The 18,566-nt window shown below is 43.7% G+C and overlaps 1 protein-coding gene across 2 annotated transcripts in view; it reads left to right on the plus strand.

The window, feature by feature from the left end:
* The first annotated feature begins 3,595 nt into the window (after window positions 1-3,595).
* The window catches only part of CMTM4 (CKLF like MARVEL transmembrane domain containing 4), a 62,678-nt gene continuing 47,707 nt past the window's right edge, over window positions 3,596-18,566 (plus strand). Inside the window, exon 1 of one of the 2 annotated variants that reach the window (XM_075009021.1) lies at window positions 3,596-4,188. In XM_075009021.1, coding sequence (XP_074865122.1) covers window positions 4,003-4,188 — 186 coding nt within the window. In that variant the 5' untranslated portion in view covers window positions 3,596-4,002. The remainder of the gene's footprint in view (window positions 4,189-18,566) is intronic. The other variant, XM_075009020.1, reaches the window with a different exon arrangement.

Here is an 18,566-nt window from a genome sequence, read left to right on the forward strand (position 1 = left end):
ATGGTAATTTTGTAAAAAACTCCACTCCACCCACTCCTTAACAAATTATAAATGCAATACTGACAATGTCCCTTTGAGTTGGGAAGACCCAGTGCTTCAGGAGCAGCTTAGGGCCTATTTACGTTAAATGGAATCCAGAATGAAGATACTATGCAGTGGCAACCTCTTAGCTCTGATGTTTGCTGCAAGCAAAGGAGCTGTGTGAGATATATTTGGATTTCCCTGTGGACTCATAGAAATGTTGAAAGTAGAACTGGAAAAGATCTTTTTAGTCCATCATACTCAACCCTGGCCAGGGCAGGATTTTAACTAGTAAATTGCCTTGCTTGTCATGTATGTTCCATGCAATGGGGATCCACCTGCTCCTCTTGGGAGGCTATTCTACAACCTGAAGTCTTGTGGGACAGCTCCAAACTTTCCCCTGTTGTGCCAGCATCCAGTACTGGGGAGAATGTAGAAAAGCTATTATTCAAGCTGCTCTATGGCAGCCCCCATTGGCCAGTCAGTATCAGCCTCTTCTTCTCACTGCTAACCTTGCAATGATGGAGATTAAAGGGGTGAAGAGTAAGACCTCTTGCCTTGGAGGGTCATCAGACAATGCATTTTCTCCATCGCTCCCCTTCTATTCCTGTAGTCCTGCCTCTTTGGGCCTTGTAAGGAGTGACAAAAGGAGAAGAAAATTCCAGTAAAATAGTGGATGGTCTGGCGGTGGAAAGAATCTTATGGGAGTGAGCGAAAGAGAGGATAAATGAGCTGCTGAGGAATTCAAAGGGAGTGTGGGGAGTGGAAGCAGGGGGATTAAATGGCAGCAAGGGGCAAGGAAGGATTCCAAGTGTGGAAATCCCAGGGGGTCAAAGGAAGAATCCAGCTGATGTGGTGTAGAGGAAATCCAACGGCCAAAACTCTCCTACCAAATAACTGTAAAAGCCAAATGAGATTTATGGAACTATTATGTTAGCAAACTAAAGATTATGGCAAGATAAAAATTAAAAGCATGAAGGTCACAGCACAAAATAAGTTGATTTTAACAGCAGAATAATATAGACTACTATGCAGACTTCTTGTATTTGTATTAAGTTTTAGATATAATACATGTATAATTAAATTTAAGTTTAAAATCTTTACTGAAGATTAAAGGGTGAGAGTTTTTAAAACAGCCAAGGGAGTTGAGTACTTGGACCCAGAGCTTCTGGACGAACTGGACCCCACTTCTCACCGACTTTCAGTTGTTCACTTTTTTGGGAAAATCCCACCTTAAACCTTTAATTTTTTACAATTTAAATGACATTATTGTAAAACTGACCATTTGCTGTGCCAGCCTATTGCAGAATTCAAGATTAGCTTGGGAAATAAGTGGGGGAGGATTTAAAAAAAAACCTTGAAGATGTTTTCCCATTATTTTTACCTACATTTCATGCTGATTTATTTTCTGACCTGCTATACCACAGAGTAGATGGCACCTTGGTTATATACTGCCAATTACTACCATAAATAGTTCCTCTTTTTCCTTCTCTACTCTTCTTAAATATTTGCAAACTGATCTCATAATTTTCCCTCCATGTATATCATTCAAGGCGCACTTAGATCTACTCCTCTGCCTTGGTTATTGGATCTCTGCAATATTGCTCCGCTCTGTATTTGCAGAGAGGAAAACACAGCAAAGCTTGTGACAAAATTGCAAGATATGCTGCATATACTGTTAAACACTTGTTTAATCCATCACAGGGTCGCCTGTTGTGTGCCTGACTGAGGGATTTAGGATACAGGACATACTGGATTTCATGGTCTGCAAAGTAAGTGACAAATAATTACCTGTCTTGGATCCCACTCATTATCAGCCTGGGTTTGATTTATGGGAAGGCAGTGAAGCCTTCTGAACTAATTTGATACTAGATATGGAATTTTTGCTACAGCAGAATTTTGTTGGCATTGTAGAAATGTTTATGTGGCAGTCAAAAAGCATGACACATTTTGGTGAGCACTACAAAATGACTTAGCTCGCTGAAAGTCTTTGCATTGAACATAATTGATAAGAATGCTTTGTCTTAGCTTGAACAGATTGCATAAAATAAATAATAATAAAAACAATTACTTAGTACAATAGGACATGGCTGAGCTAATGTTTATGTTAAGCCCTGATCTTGCAATGAACATTGTATGAGTCCCATTCTCTTCCTATAGCTTTGGTTGCAAGACTGGACTCATGATCTGAGTCCTTCCAGTTTCTTAAATCCTGTTGTTCTTCTTCATACTCCTATTCATTAACCATCTCAGTAAGTATCTGGAGTTGACCAAACAATATTTCACCAGTGGTCACCCCAGAGCTGTGTAAAAAGCTTCCTTTCTTCATGTGACCTCTTCACAAACTGTGAGCTATTGTGCTGGGTTTTAGTTTTAAATACTACCATCAGAACACTTTATAAAACATGTGATGTGTGATTTGCTCTTGCATACAGTGGAGAGCTGGCCTGATGTGGTGTTTCACAAGATGAAAGTCAAGTGAGTTTTTTGCCCAGCTCTGCCTGGTGACTCCTATATGAACATGGAAAAGCCACAAAGTCACATGCCTATCCCATGTCTTGGTTGCCCCAATTATAGTAGTGGGATCAACCCACCATTTAGGTTAGCAGAGCCGTTAGGGTCTTGTGTTGTGAAATGCTTTGGGATATTTATTGGGGAGCACTAATGCAAGGCAAGGGCCAGTCTTCACCTCAAGTTCTTCCGCCTCTTAAGCCTCTCTCCTCAACCATACCTGTGATACACATCCTTCCAAGAAGATATCACCATGGAGTGCTCCAAACACCATTTATTTTGTCCCTTTCTTCCATGCAGGACTCTCGTGGGTCATCTCTCCACGGATGCCTGGGTGGAATTTCCCTTTCTGAGAGAGCAACAGGAAGTCCTGTGGCATCTTACAGACTAACATATTTTGGAGCACAAGCTTTCCTGGGCAAAGACCCACTTTGGCAGATGCGTCTGATGAAGCAGGTCTTTGCCCAGGAAAGCTTATGCTCCAAAAACATCTGTTAGTCTATAAGGTGCCCTAAGGGTTCTTATGGTTTTTGCAGCTACAGACTGACCCAGCCACCTCTCTGATACTTGTCTGAAAGAAAGGTGGCTCTCCCACACAGGAGTCTGACAGTGCTGCCTGCGGTGGGGGGTGGGACTCTACCGAGCCCTTTCTCTGGGGAGGGACCCATAGGTGCTGGAACTAGGTGTGTGGCGGGTGCTCCAGCCCCGCACGTACAGACACGCCCCCCACCCGAAGGGTGCCCATTACATACAGGGTTGACGCTCTGGTTCAATGGCTCTTACCACGCACACCGCCAAACCTGCTGGAGCCCCTGAGGGGCGCCGCGGCCAGCCTGTGGGGGGCGCCGCGGGCTGTCCCAGGGCACGGGCCGTACATGACCCGTTTCCCGGCGAGGGGGCTGTCTCCGGTGGGTCCCCGCCCGGCCAGGGCGCAGGTAGCCGCTCACGCTCGGGGCAGGCGCCTCCCGGCCCGGCGCGCCTCAGGGCGGGCTCTCTCCGCCCTTTCCGCTTAGCGGCAGGGGGAGGAGCAGGCGGCGGTCGCAGCGGCTGCCGCTTTCCCGGCCGGAGCTGCCCCTGCGTAGGACAACAAGGGGAGCCCCACCGGGCAGCTCGCGTGCGGCCGGCCTAGGCAGCCCCCGGCGGCGTCTCCCGGTGAGGGCCTGGGGTGCCCGGCGCCCGCGGGGAGGCGGCTCCGCTCTCCGGGGGTGGGGAGCCGGACGCCCTCCGCGGGGATCGCGGGGCCGGCGGCGGGGGACCCGGGGCCGGGCCGGGGGCGGCACCATGCGGCCCCCGCTCTCCCCGCGCCCGTCCGCCTGAGGGAGGGGAGCCCGCGCCAGCTCCCCGCGCCCTGGGCTGCCATGCCGCCGGCGCTCCGCTAGGCGAGCCCGGCTCCGGCGGCGACTGGGGACCCGACGGGCGGGGATCGCGGCGCCTCAGCCAGAGCCCGCGGGCGGCGGCGGCGGCGGCACCATGAGGAACGGCGAGGACCTGGAAGGCTTCGATGGCGAAGCGTCCAGCACCTCCATGATCTCCGGGGCCAGCAGCCCCTACCAGCCCACCACCGAGCCGGTCAGCCAGCGCCGCGGGCTGGGCGGCCTCCGCTGCGACCTGGGATACCTGCGGGGCGCCCTCGGCAGGATCAAGATCACCGAGGTGGTAGGTACCGCGCCCGCGCCCGCGCCCCCGCCCCACTCCGCATACCTCGCGGGGCGCCGGCAGCCCGTGAGGGGGGCGCATTGTCCTCCCGCCCGCTGCCTGGGCGCCTCCGCCGGGGGGATGGCGGGTGAGGGGAGCAGAGCGTCCTTGTCCCCGCCCCCGCCACGAGGCTCTGGGTAGCTGGGGGCGGAGGGCGAGCTCCGTTGTGCTCCAGGTGAGAGCGGACCCCCTACCCCCCCAGCACCGCTGGTGGCTGCTGGGCCGGGAGGCTGAAGGAAACTTTGTTTTGGTGGCGGGTGTCCTCAGGCCCTTGGGCATCGGCTGTAAGTTCTCTCCCCGCGCCCCTCGCTGGGGTGGGTGAGCGTCTCTCCTGCCCAGGGTCACCCCATGGGCTTGTTTTTGAGCGAGGGCGACCTTGGGAGTTTTGATCTTTTGACATATGAGGGGCAAGCTGGAGAGTCCCTCTTCTGCCTCCGCTCCAGGTAGCGTCTGGTAACAATTCACCCATTGTTTCTGCCTAACTGACTCACAGGTGTGTCGGAGAGGGTGTATTTGTTCTGTAGGTGTATTCACCAACCAACCCCAGACTACTTTGGATTCGCTTAGGTGTATATGTGCGGCTCAGTTGTTAGTGTACTTTCAATTAAAAGGTGTATAAGTAGCACCCAACCAAATTCACAGTCAGTTTTGTTCAGTTTCACAGTCCTAGATTTTTTAAATTGCAAATTTTAGGATCTCGGCTATTTCAATCTGATATTTCACAGCCTTGTAATTGGCTCATAAAAGAATTGGGAGGGTCACAAAATTATTGTGTGGAGGTTGCAGTGCTGCTACCCTTACTTCTCCTCTGCTGTTGGCAGCAGCATTGCCTTCAGAGGTGGACATCTGGAGAATGGCAGAGCCCAGATCTGGGAAGGTAGAACTGCCACCAGCAACAGCACAAAAGTAAGGATGACCTAGAATGATATCACCATCCTTGCTTCTGCAACGCTGCCTGCAGTGCTGGGTCTTCGGTAAGCCATTACCATGCTCCAGCTGCCCAGCTCTGAAGGCAGCAGTGCAATGGTAGCACATATGGTACTGCCACCCTTACTTCTGTGCTGCTGCTGACAGGGTGCTGCTTTCAGATCTGGGTGTTCAGCTAACAGTCACCTCTCAAGGCAGCACAGAACTAAGGGCAGAAACACAGTGACCTCCTTAAAATAACTCTGTGAAAACATCCCTCCCCAGACACACACACAGCTCCTTTCTGGGTCAGGACCAACATTCCCTCTAATCTTTTCCATCCATGTGCAGATTGTTTTCCAACCACGTGTGGAATGTGGTTTTTACATGCACCAAGGCACATGCGAATGTGCACCACCTGTGGAAACAAACAACCTAGCTGTGACAAAACAAACCAGCAGAAATGTAGCACCATAAACACTAACAGAATGATTTATTTGGTGATGAGCTTTCGTGGGACAGAACCTCCTAGCTGTGTACACTCTGCTAATGAGCTGAGGGGCATTTGAATCTCTTCTGACCAGCCACACAACCACACAAGGTGCAGCACTCAGTTTGAGAAACACTGGTCTCCCTGGTGAAAACGTTATAGTGGAGAATAAAAATGCACAAAAGACCCCATTTCACAGTAGGGGACCAGAATTTACAGTTTGTGATGCAGTTGTCATAGCTATGAATTTGGTAGGGCCTTATGTATATACACACACACAGGTAACATACCACTTTGTGCGTTAGAGCTCTTTTGGGTAGATGTGGAACTCTGGTAACAGTGGTGCTGGTGAAGTGCTGGTGATGCTGGCACTGTCATTTTTTTATGTAAGAGAGTCTTACTGAAATGTGTTTAGGCCACAAACTCCATTTTTAAAACAGTACATGTTTTTCTAAGTGCCATTCAGATCCCACTTGTTTACTTTCCTAAATTGCTAACGGATGGATTCAGCACAAAACTGTATGCATATAGATTTGTCAAAGGCCAATACATAGCATCTGATATTGTTGCAAATGTTTGTTCCATTTGTGAAGGTTAACCTAAGTTTTTTTTTAATTTAAGAAGAGTATTATTTATATTTTAACGGTGACTGAAAAGTAGTACACCTGGATACCTGTACCATAAGTGTCATGTTTGTTGACTATTAAGGGAGTAACTAGAGGTGAAGCTAATTGTCTAAAGGACAAACTTTGCCCTGTTGCATGTGTCTTACTCTTGTTAACTTAAAACAGCACTACAATTTGAATGTTAGTCAGCTCAAGAAATTAATGGAAATCGCTGTAGGTCCTACACCTGCACTTGAATCCCACTGCTGGGGGGACTTAACAAGGATCAGTTCTTGTATTGACATGCCATAAAAAGACAGACTCTGATGAGACTTCACAATCTAGGGCCCCAATCTTGCACAGACTCTCAGTGTATAAAGTTTAGCACATGCATGAGTAGTATCCTTGAGTTTAGTGTTACTGCTTGCAACATATAAAGGAAGGCATATGTCTCTTTCTTTGCAAAGCTAGTAAAGTTATGCAAATCCACTCTATATCCGTGGCTCATTTTTACAAATGCAGATAGAAATTTCATATATACTGCTTTGCTGATTTGTGTATATCTGCTTTATATCCCTGGGTATCCACATCCATGGATGTCAGTGCGAGTATCCGTGACTCGTTTTTGCAAATACAGATGAAGATGCAAATACAAATGTTATATCCGCACAGGGCCCTCTGGACTGGGACCTAAACTTCTGGCAAAATTCAGAGGTTGAGGAAACAAACAGGAGGAGATGAAAGGGGAGAGCATGAAGTAAATTGTACTAGTAAGAAGTCCTAATTCTTGTAGTTTTACACACTTTAGTTTTTAATTATTTTTTGTGTCCTTCTTTATGGAAGGCTCTCACAAGTAGAGGACACTAATGAAAGGTTCCATCTTGCAAACATACAGGTAAGTAACTTCATACACAGAAACAAGTAGTTCCCACAGGCCTTGCTTGCTTGCATACATATTACTGACGTCTGTGCTTGCAAGTTCAGGCCTTAATTGACTGAAGGGGTCTCAAATGCATAAGGAAAACACTCTGAAGATAGACAGAAATATTTTCTAATTTCTTCTAGCTAATAAATGTCATGTGTTGAGTATTTGTATGCTAAACATTTTTGAACATAAGTGTGGTAAAGATGACTGTGTCTCTTTTGAGCATGTGAGTACCAAGGCAATGCAATATTGTAGTGTGATTTTTCTAGGTGTTTTCTACCGTGTGTGCACGTGTCTGGGATGCTTGTGTGTCTTTTCATTGGCTTGACTTTATTGGTGGGACTTGTATGGCCCTTTCTGTCTCTGATCACTGCAAATTTAGGGACTTTTTTCTGCCTTTCTCAAAATGCCACTCCCTGAGTTAGAAAGTACTGTTATAGTTTTCTAGCACCGCATGAGCAATGAATCAGGGAAGAGATCTATTTGAAGTTTGTTTTTTTTTCCCCTCTTCCTTTCTCTCGTAATTCCCCTCATACTGGCAGATTGTTGGCACAAGATTCAGAAATTATAGAATGCATATGAAATACTAAAAGTTCATACAGCATAAAGCTTTTATTTTCAGACTTAATTTAAAATATATTCTGGGTATTTTGCGTTCAGTATCAGGCAGATGTTAATTTTTCAAATCAGAGTTTTCAAATGAAATGATCTTAAAATATGTTGGTTCTGGGATATTTCTACAACTAGGAGACAAAATCAAACACATGAATAGAGAAGAACACTTAATGATATTGTCAGTTTCCCTCTTCACCTCCCCTCAAATACAGCATGCTTAGTAGTAGAGATAGTCATAAGCATCTTAGACTATGTCTATACACTATGAAATAAAATTGATTTTTAATAAATTTGATTTTTTTAACCTCAGTCTTATGAGGCGCCATGCCCTGTGAGTAGCCCCGTTGCAATTTGTGGATTTTTGGTCTAAGATACAGTCTTCAGTCTGCATCACCTCCCTATTTTGAATTGTTAGCTACACAGTTCCTAGGGATGGTGTTTTCTGGGGGTAGATGTGCTGGAGGTGGTGTTTGCTAACACCCTGAAATAATCTGCTATAGAATTTCTTGTTTCTCTGGACTACTGTTTGATCTTCCTGAGTTACTGCAGTATGCTTCTCCCCCCACCCTTTTATTTGGCAGTCATGTTAAATATTTTAAATCTAAATGAAATTTTAAAGCCTGTAGATAGGTTTCTAAATTTTGATTTTGTTTGAAAGAGCAAGCTTCTGAAGCATTTTTCATGAAAGAACTTTGTTTAAAAAAATCCTATTGGGGAAGAAATAGGAAGAACACGTGTTTAAGTTACAAATGTAGGAGGCTTCTTATCTGCTTAGCAAATATTTTGTTACATTAGGCTGTTGTTAAGGAAAAGGTGTGTGTGGAAAAACCTTAGTGGAAACAAAAACAAGTACGATTCATTTTGATAAACGTAGATTACTTGACCCATACAGTGGGTCAGAATTTACCAAGACATATACAGATTGTTAGCATGGGTGTGAAGCATATTGATGCTTTAGCATGGCCTGAAATATTTGGCTTCCGGATATTTGCTAAATAAATTAAAAAAAAGAAATTTGTGCATGTTAAAAACCAGGAATCCCCAAGGACACCTGAATTTTGAAAAATACCAAATAAGCAAACGTAGTTTCAGAAAGAAGGTGGCAGGGAGAAGAAGAGCAAAGACAATGCATTCCAAAATGAGTTATTAATGTCACTATTTGTGTTGTTTAACTATTTTAATGCTTAAGTTATACTGTTAGTGTTCTGTACAGGTTGAAACTCTCTCGTCTGGCCACGTCCCTTGTCTGGCATCACCATGGATGTTTCTTAACCAGAGAGCTCCAGCTGTGCGCCCCCCCCACCCCCAAAAAGTTTAGAATTATTTTAGTTTTATTAGTTTCTAAATTGAGTGTATAGTCACAGGAAATCTCATTGTGAACCCACTGGCGTGTTTATTGATATCTAAGAGCAAAGGTAACAGTTATGTAATAGAGAGAGAGAGAGAGAGAGAGCATGTGCCCTGTTAGTCTATATACTGTCAAAACAAAAAAGCAGTTCAGTAGGGGTTTAAAGACTAAAAAATAATTAAAGAGTAACAAAATAATTTATTTTAAGTGCTACTGGACTGCTTTTTTGTTTTCATAGTTATGTAATAAAAACAGCTAACTGAAAACATTACAAAAACTGTGGGAAACATTAGGGAAGAGTTAATCATGAATTGATATAACTGTAACATTAGATGAAAAGTAAAAAGGGAGTCAGATTGAAAATTAAAAAAAATAAACTCCTCTTGATTCTTTAAAACTTTCTTTTATATATAGAGAGAAATGAATGTCTAAGAATTGGCTCTTTCGGTCATATTTAACTGATAATTCATTCCAGTCATATTCAAGTTTTCAGAATTTATTTAATCCCTATTTCTGCTCCTCCAAAATGTCTCTTGCATATGATAGTTATTCAAATTAAAATTACATCTTTAGTGTTCTATACTAGCTGGAGCAAAGATGACACTGACCATCCTTCTCCCCCGACATGACAGTACAAGAGGGTTGAAGGTGCTGGTTTGTGTAAGGAAGGGAATTTCAAACAGAGATAGCTGTAAGGAAGAAAAGAGAGACATATGAAGGGAAGAGTTAATTAAGTGACCTGGTGAAGAGGAAGACAGGTGCTGAGTTGTATAGAGCCTTAAAGTTGAGGGAGTACTAAGATTTTAAACTTGAAGTGAAAGGCTGCAGTGGGAGTGGCCTGGTAGCTAGCATGGTGAACTAGGACTCTACAGACCTGGCTTCTAGCCTGGATGCTGCCACTGGTCTTGTCATTGATCTTGGGCAAGTGACTTCCTCTGTTTCCTCATCAAATAGATATAATACTGACTTAATTTGCAAAGCACTTTGGCAGAGTCTACACTATGAGGTAAATTCAAATTTATTAAGATTGATTTTGGAATTTTGGAATTTGTAAATTTGATTTTGACTATCCTCACTTCCCCATGTGCTCCTCACAAAGTCGACTTATTGCTGTCACACGCAATTGGCAAACATCATCTGTTGCAGTAGTGCATTGTGGGAAGCTATCCCACAGTTCCTTCATCCCCATAGCAATCTGGGTACGCTCGCTGGTCTTTGGCATCATCCCACATTGCATTTTCCTCATTCCCCTCCTGTGGTGAGCAAACATCCATTTTTTCCATTGGAATGGGGGAAAAGTAGGGCATCCACAGAGATAGCAAAAAAACGTTTACAGAAATTTCTTTCTTCGGTAGTTGAATTCTCAGCTAGCCATCCACTGTGTGTCTGCTCTCCTGTGATTGCACCCAGTCCCTGAAAATAATACAGGGACCCTGACTGTATTCGCAAAGTTAGAAGAAAGAGGATAGAAAAGTCTAGGAAGAAAGATTTTTGTCTTCCCTCTTCACTATACAGACATTGCCAACACAGGGAATGGCAGTGACCTATCATACACTGAACTTATAACGGAAACAGGAATCGCAGCTGGCTGCATGAAGATGGATAGGAAATGTTAGAAGAAAGAGATTTTATAACAGAAGTATCAAACCAGCAGGTGTCTGCAATGGACAGCAAGCTTCCAAAAATTTTTTTGGCAGGGGGTGGGGTGCTGTGGTCTGCAGCTGCGGAGCTGGTTGAAAGGTTGAAGTAGTCCCCCTAACTATCTTAGCTGCCGGGTGAGACTTCCCTCTGGTGGCAGCAAGCCCCCGAATATCATAGTTGCCGGGGGAGACTTCCTTTTGGAAGCTGCAAGCCCCCCTGGTCCCTTGCTAGGGGTGTGGAAGGGGGTTCAGTGGGGGACCGCTTGAAGTATTCCCTCCAACTGTCTTAGCCATCGGGGAGACTTCCCCGCCCAGCAGCTGCAAGCCCCTGAATGTCTTAGTTGCTGCGGGTAGACTTCCCTTTGGTGGCTGCAAGCCCCAGTAGTCCCTTGCTAGGGGCATAGGGGGCCAGTTGAATTAGCCCCCCTGAATATGTTAGCCACCTGGGGAGACTCCCCCTGGCAGCAGCAAGCCCCTGAATATCGTAGTTCCAAGGGAGACTTTCCCTCCGCGGCTGCAAGCCTCCAAAATTCTTCCCTGCCCTTGGAGCCCTAACCACCCGCAAGCCAGGACATGGTGCTGCCTGGAAGCATGGTCAGCACCGAATGGCAGGCACGTCCTTTTATTGGGTTAGAGGTCTAGCCACATGGTGTGGCTGAGTGCAGGAAAGACCCCGACTGTGTGGCACCTGAGGGGGAGGGAGGGGAGTTTGCACACAAATGTAAAGCACTGAGAAGAAGTTTCCAGCTTCTTATGCAAGCACGATGCCCACAACAGCTTTGTGCCAATGTGGTATGGCACAGGCAGTGGCTGACACCAGGCAGGGCAGAAAAAAAAAGCAAGCGTAGAGACAGAAAATGAACTCCCGGCAGGGGCTATTTATATTGGGTAGATGCGCTCACAGCACTAATAGCAAAGGAAGAAAGACATTTCTCAGGCTCTCATACAAACATGAGCTCTCAGCCACAGGCTTCCTGGTCCTGATTTGAAATTCACGGTATTCCTGTTGCCTACTTCCTGTGTGCCTGAAGAGCAGCGGCCAGAGCAGAGCAGTGAAGGGCGTTGTGGGTTACCTATGGGACACCTCTGGAGGCTAATAAATTCATTTTAAGATGTGGTGTTTCCACACTGGCCTTCAATTGAACTTTTGAATTCAAGCTTGCCACTATACCTATCAGGTTATGATGATATTGTAATCTCAGTATTAGTGCTTCCTAAATTGAACTAATGGTGTTTAAAGTGAACACAGTCATGTGGTAATATTGAGCTAACTGCCTTAAATTAAAATTTATCTTGTAGTGTAGATGCAGCCTTTGAGAATTGCCCTGGAAGAGGTTGAAGTGAAAGGCAATGAGTAGCCGGTCTGATTCTATGTGGTTCTAACGTGTTTTCCCTTCTGTGAAATTCAAATTCAGAAGAAAAACTCTCTCTCTGTTGACTTTTCAGTAGAATACTTCCTTATCAAACTTGAGGCTTCTTGCTGTCATCCTTGGGGACTATTGCAGAAGTGATTATTAGCAGTTATTTTTGAGTCTTTTCTCTGGTCTGCTTGTACTCAACCAGTTGGGGATTTCTACTTCCCCTAGGGACTATTTCACCACTGAACAGACCTTCCAGACACTTCTCCTAATGTACAGCGTAAAATACTCTCCCTGTTTTTGTCCAAATACTTGGTATGTTTGCGCTGTAGGAACAACATGAGTTTAGCTTTGTTGGTGTAGTTATGTCAGCTTAGCTCCATTGTGTGCTGCTTACCCCCACCTGAGTGTTGGAAGCTGTATCAACAAAAACATTCATTTGTCAACATCATAGCTGTGTCAATTGAGGTGTGGTTTCACTGTAGGGTGGGAACTGAATGCAGCCATCAGAGCAGGATTATGGTGTTTGTGATTTGACGTCTGTGAATTTTTATCTAAGTATTGAGAACTTGAATCCACCTGCACTATTGTATAATCACGTGGTATCCCCTGAACCTGTTTACCGTTTACTAGAAGTAATTGCTGTTTGAGAAATCAGTAATTATGCTCTGGAGAAAAATTACTTTTATTTCTAAATAAATTACAGGTGAGTCAGTAACTCACACTCTGATGCAGTGAGAGGTCCCTTCTCTTCAGGTGGATTTAAATTTTTTCTTTCTTTGCTTTCACTTTCCCTGTGTGTTCTTTCTTCTACTAACCCAGCAGTCGGCAACTGAAAGAGCAAGAAGAGCTTTTTCTTTAATTCTGTGAAAATGCAGTAATACAAGAGTCGCAATGCATGTGAATATGAGACGGCCCTTAATAAATAATGTCAAACCATACTTTTTGTAACCCCTATCTTAAGAACAGTGCACGCTCATATTCCACAATGCACTGAACATCTGAACATATTAAAGGAGGAGTTAGCCAACATTTCAAGATCACGTATTGAAATGCTCTTTAGATTTGAGTTGTTCATAGTTTGGCTTTTAGATGTTCTCTGGAATATTGAAAATAATCAGGAGAGGGTTTTTTTTTTAATTTTGCAATTATAGCACTGGGAGCCACAAAGAAGTCCTTAAAGGACCATAGGTTGAAGACCCCTGTACTAACTTTCCTTTCCTTCCACTCTTCATGCATTTATCTGACATATTATCCCTTCCTTCCTGACTGCATTCTGTCCTTTCAGGGGGGTATTATTACTGACAATATATTTAAGCATAGTTTTCTAACAGGCACTTGCCAGACCTCAAGTTGCTTGGAACCTGTTGATTTCAGAATTCTGTTGCTTCCAAAGGCTCCTGCCTGAACCTTCTGATTACAACATTCCTTCTTTGCTCCTATGAAATCTACTTTATCTTGATCATTCTGCTGGCTGTTCAGTGTAGGAAAGAATTATTCCATGGGTTGCCATCATTACCCATGCAGTCCAAGGTTAAGGAAACAAATAAGAGGGGATATTATAAAAATAAATAAAATAATGATCTAGGGAAGGTAAACTGGTATCTTTTGTTCTCCCTTGTATCTAACACGAGAAAAAGGGAACATTCCGTCTAAGTCTATCAAGAGCGTCTAGAGTTGTCATAATGGTTACAAAAATATTGGAAGGGTTATTAAACCTCATGCATCTGGACTTCATTCTGATCTTTAGTAATTATAGACGGATTAAAGTCTGACATAGGAGGAAGATTATTCGACATTTGCCTACTGAGGTTTTCTTATACCTTCCTCAGAGCATTTGCTTGTATTATCATAGATGCAATACAGATTAATTGGACCTTGGAGTTGACAGTACTTATCCTATTTTTGGTTTCTGATTTTAAGTATTACTATTAGATATGAGTTTCAGTTTTCATAAACATTATAGCTGTTGTTGTGTGAAGGTATAAGGAACTTTTATTCTATTTACAGTGTAAGCTCTTGGGGCAGGGACAGTAGACTAGAAACCTTATGAGGTAGGTGACAATCTTGACATGGTAAAAATAGTAAGTTGGTGATGAAGAAACGTAAAAAGTGCAATTACTTTCTTCCAAATTAATTACTATTTTTGTACATAAACATGGTGATAAACTGTGAAGGAATAGGCTGTACTATCTGAGATGCTTGCTAGATGAAAGTTGCTCCTGTATTGGTTTCAGTAGTCTTTTTCTGCGTACACATTTAGTAATCCTACTGGGATAAACCACATCCTCCATTTCTTTGAAATTCTTTTGATAATTTCCTTTGGGGAGAATGTGTCCTTTTTAAGGCTTTTAGCCCACTTTAATACACAATAAGACTTTTATGTTCATGTTTCACATAGAAGTTAATCAGGAAGAAGCAAAGACAAAATAACTGTTTTTACACTTTTTAAAAATTGTATTGAAAAGCTCCGAATTGCAGCCACGATAAAGCAGCTTTCCCAGAGTGGTAATTTCTGTATGCAGAAGAGTGAATGAGTTTCTCCTTTTGCTTTGCCAGACTTTCTTGCCACCTAGCAACAATAAAGAATAAATAATGCCAGCCTTTGGCTGTAAAATACTCTGTGGCTGGGTCTACCCTTGCCCCCATCTTTGAAGGGAGCATGGTAATCAGGGTGATGGGAGATTACTAATGAAGTGCTGCATATACACCGCAGCACTTCATGAGGCTAATTCTCCCGTGCAGCAACTTCGAAATGCCAGCATACGGGTAGCTGCGGGCACTTCGAAGTTCCTGCGCTACTTCAAAGTGCCTTTACCACCCAAAATGCTACACACATGCTGGCACTTCAAAGTTTGGCAGTTTGAAGTTGCCGCAGGGGAGAATTAGCCTAATCAAGTGCTATTCACTGCAGCACTTCATTAGTAATCTCCCATCACCCTGATTACCATGCCCCCTTCGAAGTCTGTTTTTGGAATAGGGTGATGAGTTCCAAACTACATATATTAAATTTCTGTTTCAGTTAACTAACAGTTTTGAATCCTGCATCTTGGAAGACATTCTTTTCTTTGGCTGAGGTTGCTACTATATACTGTTTTGGTCCCAGGGTGGATTGATTTAAATCAAGGCAATTTGAATCATTGACCAAAAAAACTCCATTGATTTAAATTAAGATATCAAAAAAGCTAAGACTGACTGCCTTTAGAGTGTACTTAATTTTGGAGTAAGCCCCTATTAAACTCAGTGGCACTTCTCTTTTTTGAGAAAACAAAAGTAGAATGGGGTTCCCTTGGTTAAGATGAATTATTCTGAAGTAAAATAGGGAACAGACTTAAGGTTTCACCATTATGGTCTGTGGTCACAAAGTTCTAAAATAAGGGGGATGTATTATTGTAATATGAGACAATGACACTTGAACTATGTCTGTACTAGAGAGTTTTGCTAACAAAACCCATGGAGCGTCCACATTACAAAGGCATTCTGTCAACAGTAAATCTACAGAAAGTGGCACTTCTGTTGACGGTGTTCTGCAGTTTTCTCCCATGTGGCAGAATGCCTCTCTCAATAGATTTCTGTCGACAAAAAGCCAGTCTGGACGTTTCAGGGGGCCTTCTGTCAACAGAAAAGTCCTCCATGCTGCCAGGCAGCTGCCCCAGGGGGTGACCTGTCCACAGCAATCAGAGCTCTATGGTCCCTGCCTCTGGCCATTTTTAAAGGTGCAGGGAGCCCCAGAAACCCCATGGCAGGAAGCTGAGAGAATGGAAGCAGCCTAGCAGCACACTGTCTGTCCCCACGCTTTTGGAGCCACTCTTGACAGCAGATGGGTGAGATGGCAGAGCGCCAGGCCACTGCTGACCACCCCTCCACCCCGGCTCTTCCAGGGAGCTGCCTGGAGCCAGCCTGGAGCACAAAATGTCAGGCCCCCTCCTGGACCAGGCCTGATCCAGGACTTACTGGACATTGGGGGTGAGGAGCAATACATACATTGGGTGGGGAGGGGTTTGAGACAGGGGTGGAAGGGGCATCAGTCCATGGAAGGAGTGGGAGTCCATGACCCTGAGGGAGAGCAGAGCTCCCAGCAGCATTGGAACTGGTGCTGTGACTCCAGACTCACCTGAGCACCCTGGGGCGGGGCGGGGGGGAGTGAGCGCAGGTGGGTCTGTGCAGTGGTGTCTGGGTTGTCCTCCCTGGGGAGGAGGAGGAAGACAACACTAATCAGGTTCAGCAGAAGCTGAAGCACCTCTGGTTGGGTCCAGTGTAAGCCCAAGGGCTGCTCTGGTATCATGGGTCTCTGGGAAACTCTGTGTCTGTCTCAGTGTGTGAGCCCTGCTGCAGCAGCTGTGGTGTCCCATGGGGAGGTAGGCAAGCCTGCTCATTGGTAGAACAGGCATCGGGGGGGGTGTTGGTGGGGCATTTAAGGGCGTGTCTTGCTGGGGCTCCTGAAAGGGATTGCTGGCCATGTGCCCCTTTCTGGCTAGGTTCCGGGGGCCATTCTATTGAGAGAGCAGCCTGACAGCACGTCTTTTTTCATCTGTTTTGCAGTCTGGCCGCAGTCTGTCTATAGAAATTTTGTTGGAAGATATCTTCCAAAAGTAACTTCTGTCGACAGGTTGCTCTAGTGTAGACATAACCTTGGTGACAACGGGCAACTCTAAATTTCTCTTATTGCAGCTTTCTGTATTATATACTTGAGTGATAGATTCTAAACAATTAACTAATTAATTGTTAATTAAGTAATTAAACAATCCATATGTATTAGCTAAGCTAAACCTTCTTTTCCTAGCAACATCCAATGCAGCAAACAGCTTGGGAATATACTTGTTGAATCACACTGGTACCCGAAGGCATAAAGAGAGCCTTGAAGAATTATGCTTTGCAAGGGGAGTTATTTAAGTTACTAACCAGTTGATCCACTCAGCTATATCCGTATCTTTATCCGTGTCATTTTCTCCAAATCAGCAGTTTTCCTAATGATGTTTCATTCATGCTTCTAGGCCCTGCATCCTCTTAATGCACTGCTTACACTTTGACTCATTTTCCTTTTTTTATCCAGGGAGTGAATTTCTTCAAAATAGTGTCAGTTAAGGTGTCTTTTATGCCCAGAAGCCAGGATGGCTTTTCTATGATAAGAGTGGCTCCAGCTCTTTGTGCCAAGGTCATTTCATAAAAATTTTAAATAAGATTGATCCCCAGTCTGATCCCAAAGGAACGCCCTTAGAAGCCTACCTCCAGCCTGACAGCTTCAGCATGACCATTGTAGCCTCCCTTTAGCCAGTTCCTTATCCACCTTTCAGTTCTTGTTTTACTCCCCCCCCACTTCTGTAATTTAACTAATAATTTCCTACATGGAGCTATGTCAGATACCTTTCTGAAATCCAAGTGGATGATGTCTGTTGCATTTCCTTTGTGTAAAAATATCACTGATGTCCACAAAGATCTGGTTGGTCAGCTGCAATCAACCTTCTGATTAAATGCCTGAAAGTAATCACAGTTCTTTCCAAAGGTCCTTGGATCTTGTAACTCCAATCTGAACAGAGATCACTATTTTTTCTTCATTATTTAGTTATTTCCTAGGTGTGATTTGATAGTAGGTAGATTAATATTGCAGCTTCCCGGTATTCAAAAATTGGAGACATTTTAAAAAATTGTATTTTATTTCTTATGTTTTTTAAGGCTTTATGTGTGTATTTTGGTCACATTTTCAAGCTTTTCTATGCAACCCTATGAGTAGACACTTTTCATTTTTGTAAATGAAGTATGAGATTTTTACCTAAGAATTGCATTCCAGAGCTGAGGTTTTAAGAGAGTGAGCAAATATGATGAAATTTGTGATAAAAATCAGGAGAAGGCAGCACTGCAGTTTACCTCCTATAAGACTATACTACTACTGTAAAATGTCTGTCCTGTCATATAGTACTTTCTTATCCAAACTAATTCTCTTGCTAGTGGCAGGGCAAGCATGACAGCTTTAAACATCCCCATTACAGCTGGCAGTGATCTTTATTATTGTGGCCTACATCTCTTTTTTTTCTGTTCTGTTTTACCAGTATGTCTAAACTTGTTTAGCCTTTTAAGGCATGGTATCTGAGGAGGTCATCAGATTGCAGTTTTAGGATGGCTGGGATTACAAGTACATTTTGCACCATTTCCTTATTATTGCTGAAATTCTTGCTTTAAGGGATTCCTTTTTGGTCTAATTTATGTCCTTGGTTGTTTATCCATTAAAATTCCTTTCTTAGTATAACATTGGTAAGATGGATGCTTGATGTTTACTCATGACTATTCTTACCAAGAACTTTTAAAGAGTATAAAATGATTTGACTGGTTTTAAATGGTGCTTTGAAAAACTTTTTGGTTTGCTAAAAAGAGAATTGCAAAGCTTTTACATCTTGTTTTTTAAATAAACTTTGTTGTCCTTGATTAAACAGAAAATATGCAGTGATTTCAGCATT

This window comes from Carettochelys insculpta, chromosome 14 (assembly GCF_033958435.1).
Source record: "Carettochelys insculpta isolate YL-2023 chromosome 14, ASM3395843v1, whole genome shotgun sequence".
NCBI lineage: Eukaryota > Metazoa > Chordata > Testudines > Carettochelyidae > Carettochelys > Carettochelys insculpta.